The 15,153-nt window shown below is 36.5% G+C and overlaps 1 protein-coding gene across 1 annotated transcript in view; it reads right to left on the bottom strand.

The window, feature by feature from the left end:
- Window positions 1-77: 77 nt before the first annotated feature.
- The window catches only part of LOC113060616 (rho GTPase-activating protein 5), a 30,848-nt gene continuing 15,772 nt past the window's right edge, over window positions 78-15,153 (bottom strand). The window contains 4 exon segments of the mRNA XM_026229686.1: window positions 78-1,820; window positions 2,028-2,133; window positions 3,884-4,015; window positions 5,344-5,421. Coding sequence (XP_026085471.1) covers window positions 1,505-1,820; window positions 2,028-2,133; window positions 3,884-4,015; window positions 5,344-5,421 — 632 coding nt within the window. The 3' untranslated portion in view covers window positions 78-1,504.

Here is a 15,153-nt window from a genome sequence, read left to right as displayed (position 1 = left end):
CAAATACTACCATTGGCTGTTTCTTCATAATGCTGCGTGACGGATCACATAAGCGGAAAAATAACATCAGGCAAACATCATTTGTCAAAATCATTTATTTACTATAATACATAGCAGATGATGTTAAAATATTTAGTTTGTACATCATATGAGACAGTCATATGAACATAATGTTGCTCTTTTCTTTTAAACTACACTAAATGGGATCCTAGCAGCTGCACACTTACCCTATTGAGCCCTTTCCTCCGTTTTAGTGAGTCAATTAAGATATATCTTGTCATTTTTGTTCCCATCCATTCACATACAAGCTCCTGCATCACAACTAAACACCTTTGATTTGTGCTGTAGTCCACACAAAGACTGCAAGCTTTCTAAACATTATCTGTTACAGTGGAACAAAATTCAGTACCATCTAACAAAACAAACAAACGTTTTATTCATATAGGGAATTAAGTACAGTCAATGGATCTAACCCCAATTTTTTATACATCATACCACAAAGAAATCTGATTATAAGTTTTACAAGATTATTCAGAGCTCAAGTACCCCGTGATTTTTATTTTGCCAGCCATCAAACGATGCCAACATATATCTATACATAGATATATTTATATTGTCCTATTGTAGGGAAACGATTAAAGCCAAAATATGATGAGTCGAACTATGGCATGACACAAACGAACGATTATAACAATTTTACCCCAGTTTAATGTTCCCTCAAACAAGTTCGATTTAAAAACAAAACAAAACAATAAAAAGTCTTGCATAAAAACAGTTAAGCATTTTTTTCTCTCTCTTTCAGTTATTACAAGTGGCAAAGAACATGCAAATTCAGTTTAAGAAATAAATCAACCGAACCATAGACATTTTGGAGGTGGTCTGCGGAAACAAAATGAACGAACATGAAACGAAACTGAGATAGCCGGGCGTCTTCTGAAGCCTGGATCTCTGAGATGTGCCGAACGGTTGCAGTGGGCTGTTTCCCTTTCTGTGGTTTCCAGAGTACACGGGGCTCCCAGTTCAAAGTCTGTAGGACAAAGTGCATCCTAGGCAGGTGCCCCTGATTTTATAAACTCATTTTACTTCAATCCCAGACGCCGTGGGATACCACCACCCCAACTACAACTGCTGCCTTTAAGATAAAAATATCCTAAAAATATATCTTTAGTCCATTGTAAAATAAAAAGGGGGACAAACACAAGCAGAAAAATGGCACATTTTGCCATTATGGCAAGCCGTGCATGTGGTGTTGGTTTTGGTGAGTGAACGACAGCTTCATTGTCTTTCAAAACAAAACAAAAAACACGTTTCATAAATATATCTTTCTTATGTTTGCCATGTTTGAAATAAGTCAATGTGCACATTTACCATGTCAAACTGACATAGCCATTTTCTTTACAGCTTTATTCAGCCTCTCATTCAGATTGGCTGAGGAACAGAAAAGGGGAAAATTTATTTTAAGAGGCTTATACGCACACCTACAAGCCAAATGGGAGTAGAGGGTCTATAAGAGGGGCTCGGGGGGCAGCGGGTGCTGGATCTGCTGGGGCTGGAGAGGAGGAGGGAGCTGCAGGGCCAGCAGGGACTCTAAGCCGTGGCCGTGTGGAGGAGGCGTCCCCTCGGCACTGGACGGCTCTGTGATTTCCCCACCATAGAAGAAATACTGGCACTGCTGGATGAAGGTCTCGATGACGGACTGGTTGAGTTTGGTGGTGGACAGTGTGTCCTTGTTCTCAAAATCGGGCCTCATGAGCGTGGGCCAGAAACAAATGGACAGATTGTCAGCCGTCATCAACGTGGTCTTACTTTGCTGACTTACCCTGGTGGAGAAAGGAGATTCATGTATCGTTTTAAAAAGTATTCTTGAGGAGTATTTTTAAGTATATTTTTTCCCCAAACTATACATTACATAATATTTTCATAATGAAATGGCTGGGAATGAAGCTCTATATAAATAAAGATGCCTGGGATACATTATTATTATTAACAGGATTTTAACGAAGATGATTTATTTCTACAAGCTTTACCTGTTGAGGTGAGTGATGACATATTTGAAAACGTCATAGTTCACAGGAGGAAATTTCCGCACTATTTCCTTCAGCACTTGCAGTCTCTCATAATGATCTACAATTTCTGAAGAAAGAAAGAGAAGTGAGGAAATATTTAGACTGATGTATTTATTAATAATTCCTGATTAATACCTGTTATGGTTTATTTTGTGATAATAACTGGCTATTTGTATATTATTACACATCATTACACACCTACTAAATCAAATGGACATGACGAGTTTATCAAGTGAGAAAGTGACACAAAAGACTTTCAACTAGTAAAACATAATTTCTTCTATTTTTAATGCTTGTTTACACTTATGTCATCTAACACTCACATAAAATGTACCTTATACACACTAGTCATTTAATAACTCTCTTAAATGTAATATTTAGTGACCCTGAAAATGAACATCCATCTTTACAATTCATTAAAATGCAGTGATGCATAAATTCACTTTATTTTAAATGATGAATTTAAACATTTTGTTATCGGTCAGAATTTCAATATCTAAGCATCCCTATATATTGCACAAAAGCACTCAACTGACCAATCAGAATCAAGGATTCAGACAAACGTGCAGTCAGTTCAACAAGGACTGAGTATTTAAAACTTACAAATCTAAAAGCACATAAGAAATACAGCCTTATCTTTTCCAGCAGAAAGACAATTGGAAATTTACATTTGTATCTTACTCATCATCAAAAAGAGATTTCTGTATAAGAACAACCGCCTGGCCAAAAAACTGCAAGGGGAGGGAAGAGATAAAGTGAAATATCAGTACATTCAAAAAGAACAGCAGCCCAGCATTTAATGTCATTTATCTACAGCAGTGTGGATCAGAAATAACGAGGGGTACATCACAGGGGGCCCTGGATTAGATTCAGCACTCGGAAGCATCAAACGGAAATCCAGATGCATTTAAATGACTTCTCAGCTACCTTGGGCTGGGATTAAACGTTGTGCTGATGGGATTAATACTGAACGTAGTTGAAAGAGGAAATCGAGTACAGACAGAAAAGAAAAAAAAAACGTGACTCAGGCTGTTGAAACGGTGAAGTAACATGGGCAAGTCGCTACTTGTTCTCATAGCAGTAGCAGACACACTTCCTGTCTCTTTTGTAGCCACAGCCTGTATTGATACAACAGATGAATGCTGTGTCACTGCCTCATTTTGCCTCAACACTGCCACCCACCTGCTGTTTGTGAAGACTGAAGCTTATATGAGAGACTGGGGTCAGACACATGACTACAGATTTCAGTTTGATGGCTTATATACCTTCTAACGCTGGCAAAATATATATATATATATATATATATATATATATATATATATATATATATATATATATATATATATAAAACATGTAATACAGCTGCTAACACAGATCTTCAGCCATTTTGTTAAATTGTTTCCAATCCTTATGTGAAATATTTGTTTTTTCATAATTAAGTGCCATGCCGGCTGCCATGGCTACATTCATGGCAAGAAACCAGTGCCTTTAAACATCTGACAACAAGATTGAAAAACGCCTTAAACTCACACCATTGGTTGAGTCGTTGTAAGGGTTTTTTTTTTTTTTTTTTTTTTGCTTTATTTTCAGGAATCAGCCTACAAATTACCGTCTGACAGCTGTATGTAAAAATATTTATTAAAGGTGCTGTATGTAGGATTGACAGAGTGGTTGAACTAGGTATTGCAGTCCAAATTCAAAATACTGGAGAGGTTTTTTTTTTTCATCAGGTTGCCAGATTGCAAATTGACAATAAATGACATGAAATATGCAGTGTTTTCTAAGAGGAAGCACTTGAGAATCTGAATGATACTTACTGGCTGCTTCAACTAGCTCTGGGTGGAGACAATACGGTATGAGGGGGTCGGGGAGGTCGGCAAAGAAGGCCTTCAGGGCCCCAGCCACGGCATTCACAGCTACATCCATCACTATCAGGTCAACACTGTGGTCTGAGAGAAGAAGGAAAATAGTGTGAGCTTGCATAAGCATCAAGCTCTCTTGATGCTCAGTCAGCACTGGTAAAGCCACTAAAACACATTTAATGGAATTAAGCAGAATAAAAGGAAAACTATGGAGAAAGGGAAAATAAAGAGGAATGGGAGAGGATGGGGAGGAGAAAGAGAGGCTGTAAGGAGAAATGACAGCTGTCAGACTAGATCTCTCTGCAAAGACACTGAATGAACACAAGAAAGGGGAAAAGCACCCAATTCACAGTATTGTGAGGAGGGAGAAGAGAAAAAGAGAGGGAGACTAATGGCTTCGGGCCAGCAGGCAGACTGATGCCTATAGTAGCTCTTTTGGGCAAACCATGGCTCACTGAGTGAATAATCTGAAGATTTTCCACCCACTCATCTCTCAACTCAAAATAAAAATGTATATCTTCTGTAATAGTGAGCAGTATGATAGTATTTACACATGAGAGTGACGGGGAAACAGAAATACAAACTAGTAATAAGGAAATGCATTGCATATTTTTCAAAACAAGGAAGAACCTACGAGTTTTGTGAGTGTTTTTTTTTTTTGAGGCTGTTGTTTTTTTAACTCAAGTGTTACATAATGGGCTAAAAGACGCTTTTGAATGGATGCCAGGCTTCATTTGTCATGAATAATCTTATCTTTTGGTTCCTGTCCATCTAGCTACAAATAAAAAGAGAAAGACAAAACCAACAAATGAAGTAAAAGACTGAATTTACTGAAATATCCAAAATAGTCACGGTTATTTAATAGAATACATTTTTCAATTAATTTTTTTAAATAAATAACTACATTGTAATACAGACCATTACAGTGAAATAAATTGTTTGTGTCATGGAATATATTTTAGTCAGACTGCCCATCACTAGCCTGTAACTGCCTCAATATATTGTCAGCGTAGTGAGGATTTAATTCGGAGCTTTAAAATGAGAATATAACAGATCACTTATGTATCACAAGGGGATTTAAGCTAAAAATGTCCCGCATAAGCTAATAACTAATACGAATCACAGCTTGATGGAGGCCTGCAGGCATCACGCCAGTCAGAAGCCACAAATGTCCAGTTTGTTTTTACAGGAATGGTCCATTTACAGTGTGACAGATTATAATCATGTAATTCAGGGCCTGTTTCCCATCATTCATGCTGAATCACTATGAATCTAAGAGGTGACGAGAAAATCAACCCTTCAAACTAGAGTTTAACAGAGCCTCCTATCCAAATTGTGAACTATCTTCCAACTTGTGTCCTAGCCTGCAAACAAAGCCCAATTTCCCACAGAGCCTACTTAAAATCAGTATGTACCCTGGTCGAATTGTTTCTGAATGTTGTCTTGATCCGTCTTGTTTCCACTCACTCGATAAAGGCCCTCTGTGGTGAGACCTGCAAATTAAGAGCGACACTTCATTAAAATCAATCCCATAAAGGTTATGTGACAAAATCTCAGTGGAACAAAGCAGGAAGTGCTCTAAAAAACAGATAATGCTTGAAGCAGCCATATAAAAGGATGCACAAATGAACAGAAGGTGTCAGTTTTACAGTTTCTTAGTGAACATGAAATGAATACAAACAAAGAAACAGTAGAGGATGAAAATGTAAAGATACAAAAATTAATTCAGGCATTTACATAATTGACAACAATTAAATAAAAGTTTAGTTGATTGTTTGTGGGTATCTTACTCCAGATACTCTTTTAAAATGTATGCTTATTGAGATTATCTGCTGCTTCTTAACTTGAACTGTATGAAAAATAAACACTATGGTTAGGGTTAGGTTATATGGTTATTTTTATAATTAAGTAATTTACGCATTATAAATAAAACAATTTATTAATTTCACATAGTAAATCATAAAAACAATAGAAAAAGTATTTCTCAAACATAAAATACATTTGATATAAAAAACAATTAGACAAACTAATTTTCCAATGAAAAAAATTACAATAAATCATAAATAGAATTTAGAATTTTAATTTTACACAAAAAATATTATAATTTTTTTTTTTTATCGTAATTTACTTTAAAATAAATACAGACACAAGGACCTAAAGTTCTGAATCAAAATCACTGTGATATTAATATTAAATCCCTATACTATAGTACTATAGTTTGTCAGTTATTTCAAGAAAGAGATCCATCTAAAGACTCAAATATGACTAGCTGTATTTGCACTGTGGTGTTGTTTTTAGTACTTTTGCCGCTTTTCCATCGGAGTACGTAATACGCAGTTTGTTGTTGTGAGGTAAGAAAGCATCTGCCAAACAGTACATGTTTGTGTGACATTCGCAGACATGCTGTCATTACAGAGCAAATCTTCCTCAGAAGACCAAATATTACTGACAGCAGTAAAGTTATAGATCTATAAAGCCTTCCCACATCACAGAACAGCTCTTTTTCTACAGCCTTCACTCAAATATTTAAAATCATGCACTCAACCCAGTAAACCGGGCCACTCCAGATGGATGAGTGGACATGCTGATCTCACAGAGAGAAAAAGTAGGCCAAAATGCAGGTAATGCAGCAGAATTCAACCCACACTTTACCGTTCCCTTAAAGATAATGCTGCGTGTATCACTTTATTTTCATTACGTCTTATCTACTGAAGGCCATTTATCAAGCTAAAGATAGCTCTGTGAAGCCGTGACCTTGTGCAGCTCCGCAGTGCTGATGCAAAACACAGGGCCCCCACAGTCACTTCCAAAGCCTTGTGGGCTGCTAACTGCTACAAAGTAAAAACTGCTGTGCATTCTTGAAATGCTCGCACATGTCAGAGCCGGTCCCTCCTCCAGAGCCGTGGGAGGCTACACAGAGGAGCCGGCTTAACTCACCGCCATGTTCACGGAAATATTGGTTGACCAATGTGGGCGGTTTATTACTTCTTGGGTAAATCACCTGTTTCCCTACAAATGGGATTCAAGAATTCAAGCATGATGGGTGTACGATATAACGATTATTGATCATGGACGATTAAAATCTCCACAATCTTAATATCGTGCTACAGCACACATTCTATCGGTTGCGTTTCCAGTGCAATAAACATACACAACAAATGCTAATTCAGTGGTGGAGTTACACTCACAGGACACTGCACTTCACAATCACAAAAGTAGATTATTTGCATGTCCTTTAAAGTCTTGCCAGTTTAACATTTGATTCGTATGGTGATCTGACATGCCCCGATCCAGCAGAAAGTGGCAGTAATGGAGCGATACTGATACTGAATATCGAATCAGTGCACCCCTAGCATTTACGACACAGAGCCGTAGTTCACAGACAAGCTACGCAAACAGCTTTCATAATCACAGAATGATTTCTGTGATTTATAACTCTATTTTGCGTAGCTTGTAAGTGAACTACGGCTTTGTGTAAGTAAATGCTGCTCCATCTGAAAGAATGTGCTCGAGATTTACTGCTAATCACAGAACCTGCTTTACTTACAAGATCCATATGATAAAATCACATTCAATTAATCGTGCAACCCTAATTCTGTGGTACCTAAAAAAAATAATTTGGCGCCTAATTCTTGTAGGAACCAATGGCTCCTTAATTTATTTTTTTGTCTGGAGCCCTGCCTTTAAGCTCAGAGTTTCCGAGTTTGGGGTCAAAGAGAAATTAAGTCAGACACAATGGATGCAGTTTTTGATTAATAGTACATTTGTTGTTTTTTTGTTTTTCTAAATTGTAATTTACAAAATACCAGTTTTGTACAATTACAACAGAATAACAATTAAATTTACTGCCCCTTAAAAAATAGAATAAAAACATTACGCAACACACCCAATGTTACATTTTTTTTAGTTTTATGGTGAAAAGGTGGATTGAGATCTGACTTCGTAATTATGACTTCACCATACATAAATACATAAATAATAAAAACTTCCCAAGAGGACTCTAACGCACCCATAACCTTGGTGTCCAACAGCTGGCAGCCATTAAAGTAAAATCAGTCAGCACATGGATTTCAGACATGGTGATCTTTAGTCAAATGCTGTAAGGAAAATCAATGTCAAAAGTGTTGTAAAAAAAAAAAAACAGTAACAGGAATCCAGACTAAGGGAAGTGATCTTAATTTGGATGCATGTCTATTGTCCCCTCTATGCCCTTCCCATCCACCACTGGACTTTATCTGCACCTCCTCATCAGCAGATTAGCATCTCGCTCAACCTCAGAGGCAACAAAAGGCCACCATTATACAAGAAATCACAGGCATTGCCGTAGCACAGAAAATGTTAAAATAGAGCCCATATGCAACAACAGACTATAAATCAAATCAGGTTCTCATATCAAATCCCAGAAATCACAATAGAACACAGATTTCTCAGTAAAGCTTTAGTACTTCTCTTTTAACAGAGGTAATTTTGAATTTGGTTTGAAATGATGCCAGCTGACATACACGAAAAGTCAGCATAGTAATGAAAACCTGCCATTATGAGCACTGCTGTTTTAGCTCTGGATGAAGGATTTACGCAACAGGAAGTGGACAGTATCACACAAAAAGTGCACTTCACACAGATTCTAGATGTCTGATGCTTCATTAGAGGAACTAAAACGGTTCATAATAAAAAGCAGAAGGAAGTAATTGATTGTCAGTGAGTGTTGGTGATTTCAAAGGGACATAAGCAACAGTGACCATTAGAGACCAGCTAGCATGTCCAGACACTCAACAAGGTTAAATCCAGTTTAAACTTTATGCAAATTAGAAATTTTACAATGCAATGACTACCACTAGAGTGCAACAGTGCCTACTGTGAAAATCTTTTTCCCATTCATTTTCTCCATGGGAATTTTTAAACAAATCAACATTGACAAGTTCTAAGCCTTAAACCAAAAAGGAACAAAGGTACAAGACCATGACACACTGCATATGATGTAATAAATAAAAGTTTTAAAAAAGCACACAGTTGTTTTACATTATACCATATTTTTTTGTTTATAAGTTTAAAATACAATATTAAAGTTTAAATCGTGAACTAGATAAAAATAAACTTTACTGTATACTAAATGTAATACATGTGGGGTCTTGTAACATTGTTCATTTTGTCGCAGCTGAATTTTCAGCATCATCACTTCATTCTAAAATGCTGATTTGATGCTTTAGAAACATCTATTACCATCAGTGTTGAAAACTGCTTAATATTTGTGTGGTACTGTGAAGTTCAGCAGTGAACATTTCAACAGCTTTCATTTGAAATAGAATTTTATATCTGCAAAGTCTTTGCAGCCACATTGGATCAATCAATATAAACTTGATGAATAATAAAAAAAAAAAGGTTAATTTCCTCTCATATTGATCCTCAACCCTAACTGTAAGCGGTTCAGAAAATGAATTGTAGAGAAACATCAACTGAAGTCTTTTGCCATGAATCTCATTTCTATGGCAACAGCATCTTCTTTCATTGGTGGATCCGAGTGTTGCAGGATTGTGGGTTGCACAGTTCTTTACTACTACACAATGACTTTTATGAAGGTTAATTTATTTGTGTTTTCTACAGAAGCGACTGTTTCACTCTATAGGAATGAAGGCAGTGGGGGCCCACATTAGTTTTGGGTGATATTCTCCATAGTCCTATCGCCAGTCTGCGATATCATCGAAACATGATCCTATCCTCCATCTAGCCCACATCATCCATCTATGTGAGATACTCTAGTTGAGTGTAACAAAGATGGAAGGTTAATGTGTTACAGTGAGTAATTTCACTGTTCATTATGATTTTCCCCTAACCACACAGAGAGATATAATAAAAAGTTATGAATGGAAAACCATGTCAGAAATGACCACCTGAGTGAGCTGATCATCATTCATCTTGTTCATCATATGATTCACTAATGCAATTTATATAACGTCACCTGCATTACATTTATTTTCAGCAGCAAGAAAACAGATTTCTTGTCAATATACAGTAACAACTCACATCTACTGGTAATACGCCTCATTGGTGATCACAGTCAGAAACAGCAGTGTGACCCGGACTCTGGAGCATAATGGCAAATGTCATGCTTTGTATTCCCATGTCACCACGATGTCTTGAAGGGGTTGTACATAATAAAAGGGCAGAGCTCAGGGTTACAGCTTCAGTAAATGCTACAGCGCATGTCTGTGTGAAATCAATGCTCTTGCTTCAGAACTGCAACCTTTTCACCGAGCTTCCTTTACAATGCTGTCATCAAATGCTTTCTGAAAAAGGTGTGCCTGCACAGGAACGCACCAGGGATGGGCTGCTATTAAAAGATTCATACCTACAGAGGCCTGTGTAAACAACAAACTACACTGCTTTGATCCATTTTATATGCTTCACTTTTCGTGTTTTGTATCTTATCTGCTTATTCAGAAACGTTTGAGGAGATCAAAAATGTTTTGAGATGTTTTAGTGGTCAACCGATATTTTTTGATGGAAAGCAGGAGGGCCGATAGCCGATATAAAGTGTATATCGTTTTTAAAAAACTTAATATTAAAGAAATTTGAAACCAATTGACAATGGATTAAAAAATAAATGTGTAAAATAAACACTTATTCTTTAGATGACAAAGTATTTTTCACAAATAAATATTTAATAAAAATACAATTAAAAAGGAAGTAAACACTGTAACCAACAGGGCACTCAGTATTCTATGAAGTTTGAGTTCATTGGGAGTTCATTTATTTTTCAAATAAAGCCAGGGTAACACATTTTACATTCAGCACACAGAGAAAATGACATGAATATGACAGTGGGCAAATGCATAAAGTGTAGCATAATTTGAAAATGAGTTTAAAGCATTCAATTCACATGGACCAACCATCACACAGAGAGCACGCAATCATGCTGGATAAAAATGTACACTTCACAGGATCTCACAGCTGGATTTGACAGCTGGATTATACATATATATATAAAAAAAAATATTATTATATATATATATATATATGGTCTTTTTATAAAATATATTTTATGGGTATTGTACATGTAACTAAAGGATCCCACAAGCACCCCCACCCTTTACTCGTACTGCACAAAAATTGGTTCAATAACGTTGAATGTTACAGGGACTGATTATTGCAAATGTAGATCCCACTGTGTTCTGGTCAAATAATTTGTATTTATTTATTGCTAAGGTTTGTATATGGTGGTGTGTTCTTACAACATACAGAACTACCAAATTCTGCTATAAGTTTGATTGCATCATATAATATAATTGTTGTTAAGTGTTCATCTGTTTGATTACGTCTTTAATTGGTTTTTCCTTACATTTTTGCCATATGTACATAAACTGACAGTCACCACTGATAAGGGACTTCTAAATATTGTGGAAACTTTGTGGATTTGTATTGTAAAAAGCGCTATACAAATAAACTTGAATTGTTCTTAATGACAGCTTTCCAAAAAATATATCCTATTCCTAAAAGAAGAAATATCCCAATATATCGCCTTGCTGACACTATTGCAATGTATCGCAACATATCGTATCACAACCCTGGTGTCATGTTTTATATCGTATCGTCAGATTCTTGGCAATATAAAGCCCTATTTGTGATACGAGATGTTCATTAGTCATCCAAAGATTTAAAATGCATAGATTAAACCCTAAACTACACAACAATATTTAAAATAATATTAATTACTGTGCCATTTGCTTAACATAACAAATTAGGAATCAATTATACACTTTCCGGAGGAGCACCATTTGTATTGATACTAGGGATGTCAAATTTCGATTATTTCCATGATCGATCGTCGTTTAAATTAACGATCAATTAATCGATTAATCGTTAACCATAATACTGCAAAATGCGTCTATTGCAGGCACGCAGTCAGCGGTATGACAGGATGTGCAAAAGCCACACACACACACAAAACGCTTTCTCACTTGAATTAAAGAGGTTTTAGTCTGAATAAAATGCTAGTAGCAGGATTATAAAATGAATAGATGCGATTATGATAATTTGATAAAATGAAGAGAGCGCGCCATACTTTTGAGGTCATTTTACTTTGTTGACAGTTTCCAATCCCGCACGGAGAACGCTGAACGCGCATCTTTAAATGGTTTTGTGGTGCTCGTTGTTGTATTTTAAAGCACAATTGCAATGTTTTCAACTGACATTATTGTATAAAATTATCCGAAATGTGGAGCGCGTGTGACTGCGCTGCACATTAAGTGAACTACATCGGCGATGCTGCACCAAAACGCAGCTTTGGCTAGATTTATTTGGAGGTTATTGCTCATGTCTCATTCGGCACAAATCGAAATGTTTCGATATAACTATTATTTTCGATAAACTATTATTTATAATGTAAACTAGGCTTGTACTTAACACGCATTCGCATATAGACGGAAAAGATGATCCTCTTCATATGAGCAAAAACGTCCTTGGAACAGCAGAGAGGACCGGTATACTACGGTCTATTTAAACTGACCAGTGTAACCTTTTAATGTTTAGTTGACATTTTATTTTGATAATGAACAGACTGCGATGTAAGTTTGAATCGCTAGAATATACGTGTGCAGCAGGCTCCGGGGCGATCGAAACAGCTGAGACATTAAAAAAAAAATATTTTCCGCAAAAGAGTTTACTTTCATTTGTGCACACTCACAATAAAAATAGAAGATTTGTGCTCTTGTAAAATAAAGCAAACAAACAGAATGCGTTGTCATCCTTTTTTTTTTTTTTTGTGAACTTATGGAGCGCCCACACTTCTGTTTTAAATCCGTTAATCTTAATTAGCCTATTTAAGTCGGATATATTTCGCATAGCCTATTTAAAAAAAAAAAAAAAACATGAAAACAAATTGTTATTTTTATGTTGGGCCTATTACTTAGTAGGCTATAAATTTTCCTTAAAGCATCCCATTTTGTCCCAGGGCTTAGAACCTGTGCCCTAGTCAGGTCCATGCAGAAACTTGTGAACGATGCTCGGCGTCACCGTTTAGTGACAGCAGTGAATGCTCCAGGAATGTGTCGGTCACAGCGCCTATTAATCGCTGTTTTGAATCCAGCAATTATTTATTTAGAAATGATAAGATCTGATTATGACAAGTGTGGTATAAAAGCTTTGTTTATTAGAGGAATAATAGGTTAACTGGAAAATGTTAGATCGCGACCATGCTTTTGGACCCCATAGTCTTCATTTACGCGGCTTTGTTCTGGTTTGCCGGTTGGTCACGAATTTCCACAAATTCAGTATATTTAGGCATCGTTTCTTTTCCTAAATCTTCATAGTCTAACCCTCTTATTTCCCAGGTTTATTTTATTATCTTTCGCTTTTAATAACTGTTTTCGCATCTCTTACTGTGGTAAACATGGGAAGGGAAATTAAAGATTTCATGAATTAAGAATTCGTTCGATTTATTAATTTGTTCCCTTATTTCACTTAAATCATGGGTTATTTAGGGAACAAAATTAATGAAACATGGACAATTGCCACATTAATAATTCGTAGGAATGAATTAACAAGTTGTAGGAATGAATAGACTACCTGTCCTGTCACTGTGTCCCGCAGCCCTGCAAAGCGCACGATATAAAACAGTTATCTGATGAAATGATTAGTAACTACATTTCTATTGCATTTAATGTTGAAGAACTTTTATGTTGTTTCTATTTTAATGTACTTTAAAGTTTAAATCACATTAAAAGCTTAATTTGTACATTGTGAATCAATGATGATGCTTTTATATATCGTCACCGTCACTCACAGCCGCTCGCACGTGTTGAGTGCGCATGAGCCGCACGCAGCCCAACATTGAATCGGTTAACCGACCATCGATAGCCTTAATCGATTGCATCTCTTATCGACAATTAATCGATCATCGATTAATCGTTGACATCCCTAATTGATACTCATATAAACCATTCTCAATCAGTCACTAATAAGGTTCATTATAATGCTGGTTAGGATGATTTCTATGTAGATAGTTGGGAGCAAAGCAGCTCACGAAGGAACACAGCTACTGTGCAAGGAATTGGGAGTGATTTCCGATCCATCTTTCCAGTATGAGAGAGCACCCATAACCATTCAAAATCAAGAAAAATGATTACATGGAAGATCATGTGCATCTGGTGCTAAACCATTATACAAAATCACTTGACACCATCTGCTTAATTATTCTGCCATAACACCCACCCCCATGGTGGAGTTCAAGACCAAATATCAGGGTCCACAAATAGACATGGAGGGAAAGTGCTTTTCTAAACCAACCTCCATCCATCAGTGCAGACGCCTGGTGAGGAAATGCTCCCTGAGATACAGTATGATTGTGTTAGCGGAGGGCAAACGTGAGTTTCGAGGCTATTGCCTCAGCATTCCACCAACACATGATAATAAATCAGTAGATGGGGACGCGCCACTCACATGCTCATTCCACAGGAAACCGGTTTAAAAATATACCAACCTTTATTAACCTTATTTCTCACAGGATTTCAATATACTTAATGAGGTTTAGGAAATAAACTCAGGTCAGGGTTGATCCTGCAACGAGAGACGTGAAGCCTCAAAATGCCAACATCAGTGTCACTTAGTCAATCTGCAAACAAAAGCCAAAAATCGAACTTTGCAGAATGTAGAAGGGGGCAGAATCCAAGTCGAGCCATCAATTTCCACACTACTGTAAAAATAATTGCCCTTCCCTACAGCTTTTGGTGCCTATGAATCAAAGCGGCAGATGTGAATGAAAATATCAAGGCATATCATCAGCTCTCCTTTTATTGATTTCCAAATCAATGCAAGAAAAAAACGTGTTGACAATGCCTCTTTTGTTAATGGGACAATTCACCCAAAAATGCATATTCTGTCATCATTTACTCACCCTCATGTCGTTCCAAACCTTTATTTGTCTACTGATCTCCAGTTTTGACAAACAAGCCGGCTGCTATTTTCCATTCAATAACATAGAGCAGAGTCTCAAGTTTCAGAATGCACACGAAATCACCATAAACCAAAGTGATGGTTCTTTTTAAGTGGCTGACAAATACTGTTTTTTTGACAGCAATGCCAATATCTTGGAAAGCAGTGGGACCTATAGCCGATATATATATAAGAAATTTTTAATCATTTGCATTGGATTAAAAAAATAAATGTCTAAAATTTACATAACATACATAACAAATCTCAGTAACAAAAGAACAGGGCACTCAGTATTCTGG

The sequence above is a fragment of the Carassius auratus genome, chromosome 42, assembly GCF_003368295.1.
Source record: "Carassius auratus strain Wakin chromosome 42, ASM336829v1, whole genome shotgun sequence".
NCBI lineage: Eukaryota > Metazoa > Chordata > Actinopteri > Cypriniformes > Cyprinidae > Carassius > Carassius auratus.
This window is presented reverse-complemented; position numbering and strand designations above follow the sequence as displayed.